The 4,233-nt window shown below is 45.2% G+C and overlaps 1 protein-coding gene across 9 annotated transcripts in view; it reads left to right on the top strand.

The window, feature by feature from the left end:
• The first annotated feature begins 3,615 nt into the window (after positions 1 to 3,615).
• Positions 3,616 to 4,233, top strand: part of Pmi (Transmembrane protein Pmi) — a 53,611-nt gene continuing 52,993 nt past the window's right edge. For 5 of the 9 annotated variants that reach the window (XM_045725945.2, XM_045725943.2, XM_045725940.2 and 2 more), the window contains exon 1: positions 3,696 to 3,950. Coding sequence is in view for 1 of the 9 variants with exons in the window: in XM_045725946.2 (XP_045581902.1) it covers positions 3,743 to 3,762 (20 nt within the window). In the remaining 8 variants the exon portion in view is untranslated. Of the gene's footprint in view, positions 3,951 to 4,233 lie in introns of all 9 variants that reach the window. The other 4 variants (XM_045725946.2, XM_069300848.1, XM_069300847.1 and 1 more) reach the window with 4 other exon arrangements.

Below are 4,233 nucleotides of genomic sequence, written 5' to 3'. Positions count from 1 at the left end.
CCGAACGTAGGCCACTAGGGACGCGGCCCGGGGCACGCCGACCCTAAGCCAGCCCCGCGACCAGCACGGCACGGGGGCGCCCGGCACAGGCCCAAGGAGGGCGCCCCAGCTCTCCGGGAACATACAGCAGAGAGCCCAAAGGACTAACTAAGGCGGCACACACGTACCGCGAGGGGATGGCGCATGGCACACGCCGCACTGGGGAGGACCTGACTAGAATTGAACAGAAAACCTCACCTTGGGTTTAAAAGTGTAGGGCAGGAGGGCCCTGCCGGAACAGTCTGGGGTGTCGAGGGCCCCAGGATGTCCGTGAGAGAGAGGTCAGGTACCGAGGCAGCTGGCGTGTTGTCCATCTCGTGCGAAGTCGGGCGGCCGGGGAGTGGTTGCGAGGGCAGCGGCGAGGGCAGGCGGAGTGAGGCAGAGCCCCATTGTGCGCCCGTATTTATACGGCCCCAAACTGCCCGCGCAACGCCGCGGGACGCGCTGCGCAATTGTTTCTTTCTCCCCCGCCAGAAACATCCCCGCTTGCGACTCAAGCAGTGACCATAATTCAAAATGATCTGCTATCAGAAATTTTAGACAAATATTCCCAGTTTGCTAACTGTAGGTAGTAACTAAGTGACTGTAACCTATCCACCGCTGCTCACTGGATGGGGGGCGGTGTGCAGGACAAGCATATCAATTGTGACACTAGCTCTCCACATATGTCAGTTGCTTAATTTAGAAACTACTTTTGGTCGATCTCGAACCCATTGTTGATGTGACGACTTATACTGAATTTTGTAACTAGCTCATCAAGATTGTAACTTGATTAGCTAAATGAATTGCGGGGTTCAGTCCCTGAGCCCATTATGTGCCTCTGTAACTCTTCATCCACTACCGCCCACAAGATGGGTATGGGGTGCATAATAAATGGACTAAACTAACTAAATTGAATTAACAGATTGTTAAAATTGACGAATGCGTCTTTGGGGTCGACAGTTGGATGGAATGGACTGTCTGAAGACGGGTTGTCCTATCACCTAGCAGTAAATAGGTCAGCTTTTTTCAGTACCGCTGCTGTGCCAGGTAAGTCCACTACGGGCTCACCATAGCCTGTGCTACTTTGGAACTTTTATTCTAAGTAGCTGAATCTAAAACAACATAGATCAGCTTGTTGTGGGGTTGCATCCTGGGGAGGGCCAGTAAATCGGAAACCTGGATATAAGCTGTTCCGACATAACGAATTATAATTAATTATAAATCCAAGGAACTGCTTACCCGCCGAAGCTGTAAATACCAAAATGTTGCATTAGTTTAAAGTCTAACTTGATAAAATCATCAGGACAAATGAGGACAGGAAGCCGGCGGCTTGCCAAAGGTTCTCCCATTTGCCCTGATGATTTAAATAAATAAATAAATAAATATGTTTATTCAGGTAAGGTACATACATACAAGTGATGTTACATTAATGGATTGATATATAGATAGAGCTAGTACATACAATGCCTAAAGCCACTATTACGCAATGCGTTTCGGGCAAGAAATGGCCACTGCTTGATCGCAAGCGGGGATGTTTCTGATGGGGGAGAAAGAAACATTTGCGCAGCGCGTCCCGCGACGTTGCGCGGGCAGTCTGGGGCGCGTATAAATACGGGGGCACAAAGGGGCTCTGCCCTCACTCCGCCTGCCCCCACCGCTGCCCTCGCAAAGCCCACCCACCTCCCCTTTGCAAGCGGCTGTCTTTGTACCCCCGTCATGCTTTGCACAGTTGCCCCTTTTCTCCCCACTGCATGTGGGAAGGGGGGTGCAGCGCCGGTCCCCAAGTGTCCCGCTGTTCACAGCTAATACTTTGCCCAGTCTAGGTGCTAGTAAGCCCTACTTGTAGTCACACCCCCTTCTCCTTATTCATTAGGTCTTTTACGGCCTCTTGGCCGGGTACATTACGTGTTATGTGGTCTCTCACTTATTAGTTACTCTTTGTGTCCTGCCTGTTATATCCTAGTGTTATATAATTACTACACATTTGCACTCGGCCTTAATTCTAGTACCAGTTAAGCTTTAGGTTTCTGCAGAATTAGTTTCCATGTCACTATAGGCTAAGGTCTCATACTTACTACGGGTGTACCTTTTAAGTTAAATCTAGTCCTCGGACTTGGAATTGTTACTGTTAATTATGTTAATTACTGTTAATACTGTTACTGTAATTCTGTTAATTACTGTTAATACTGTTACTGTTTACTGTAATAAACTTTATATATTTACATGTTCTGCAGAATTTAATCTTCAATAAATTTAAAGCCCCATACTGCCAGTATCTTTCTCCCCCTGATCAGAAAAAACATTAATATCTAGAACTTAATACTAATTGAGCATAAAGAATAAAAAGTGTTGAGAACAAATACAAATAAAGATAAAAAAAAGGGGGGAACATGACTGAAAAAGCAGCACAAATACAATAGGTTGACAAACAGTGTTGATTAAAAAAAATAACAGATATGGGTTGACAATAGAGTAGTGAGGTAGGTTACAGGGAATTTATTAGGTAGTGTTTAGTTTTTATCTTAAACTGGTTGAGAGAGGTACAGTCTTTAACATGGTTGGGAAGGTCATTCCACATTCTGGGTCCCTTGATTTGTAGAGCATTTCTAGTTTGATTAAGTCGTACTCTAGGAATATCAAAACTGTATTTATTTCTGGTGTGGTGCTCATGGGTTCTGTTACAACCTTCAATGAAGCTTTTGAGGTCAGGATTGGCATTACAGTTCAGCGTTTTATATATGTATAATACACAAGAGAGAATGTGCAGTGACTTAATGTCTAACATATTCAGAGATTTGAGTAGGGGTACCGAGTGATGTCTGGGGCCAGAGTTGGATATTGTCCTAATAGCAGCTTTGTGTTGGGTAATTAGAGGACGTAAATGACTTTGGGTAGTAGAGCCCCAAGCACAAATACCATAGTTGAGGTATGGATAGATGAGGGAGTAATAGAGAGTAACCAGGGCAGGGCGGGGTACATAATATCTGATCTTAGAAAGAATGCCAACAGTTTTTGAAACTTTTTTTTATATATTTAGAATGTGTCCCTGGAAATTCAGCTTGTGGTCGATGAGAACGCCAAGGAATTTGCCATCTAATTTGTTACAAATTTGGGTATTGTTTATTTTGAGATTTATCTGATTAGAGGATTTATTGCCAAACAGAATATAAAACGTTTTGTCAATGTTAAGGGTGAGTTTGTTGGCAGTTAGCCAAAGATGGACTTTCTCTAGCTCAGTATTTACTGTGGCATTTATAGCAAGGGGGTCAGGACTGGAGTAAATGAAGGTTGTGTCGTCAGCAAATAGAATTGGTTTGAGGTGTTGGGATCAAGCTGGGTTTTAAAATTCAGGGACGTTTTGGCATTTACGGCTTCGGCGGGTAAACGGCTCCGTGGGTTTATAATCCTGTGGGTGAAAAAAGCATCTCCTGTTTTCCGTCCTGCACTGTGGCTTGTTGAGCTTGAAACCGTCGCTCCTTGGTTGTGTTACATCTGACCTGAAGAAGTAGTCTGGATCAATGTGCTCGTCGAGGCCATTAGATAGTGGCCCTCAGGTAAGGTAAATTTAGAAAGATGCGGAGAGTGTGAACGTGGAGACTGGAAGTATAGGAGCTTGAAGAGTGTGGAGGCTGGAGGAGGTAGAAGAGATGGAAGAGTGTGGATGCACTGTTAAGGTGCGGTACGAGACGCTGCCGCCTAGAACAGCTGATCCGCCACAACAATGTCAGACGACGAGGACAGGTAATTTGCATTGAGCCGTGGGTAGCATTACATGGTAGCCGTGCAGGCCAGAGGTCCTGGTAGCCCTGATAGCCATGCAGGCCACAGGTCCTGGTAACACTGGTAGCCTCTCCGTAACCAGCGCCTCGGTTCCCCGGGCCATATAACTCGCATGCTGCTCTAAAGCTTCCACCACACGCCACCCTAAGGTACGTCCTACAACCAAATTTTCCTTGTAATCATCTTTCATATTCATTTATTTAGTTGACTACATATGGAATAGTGACACAGTATGTGCTGCTTAGTCAAGTCGAGACCTCTACAACTTGTCATAATTCACAATGTTACGTTGTGAATTTTTTATTTGTGTTCCGAACCATAATGGAAACTGACCCAACTATGGGATGGGTTAACCCATGTATCGCGTTTCCAAAATAATCACTCGTGTTGGAATAGACGAACGCCGAAAGAATATTGTTGAAAACATCTTGA

The sequence above is a fragment of the Procambarus clarkii genome, chromosome 44, assembly GCF_040958095.1.
Source record: "Procambarus clarkii isolate CNS0578487 chromosome 44, FALCON_Pclarkii_2.0, whole genome shotgun sequence".
Taxonomy (NCBI): Eukaryota; Metazoa; Arthropoda; class Malacostraca; order Decapoda; family Cambaridae; genus Procambarus; species Procambarus clarkii.
The sequence above is the reverse complement of the archived record's forward strand: the minus strand, read 5'-3'. Positions and strand labels throughout refer to the sequence as shown.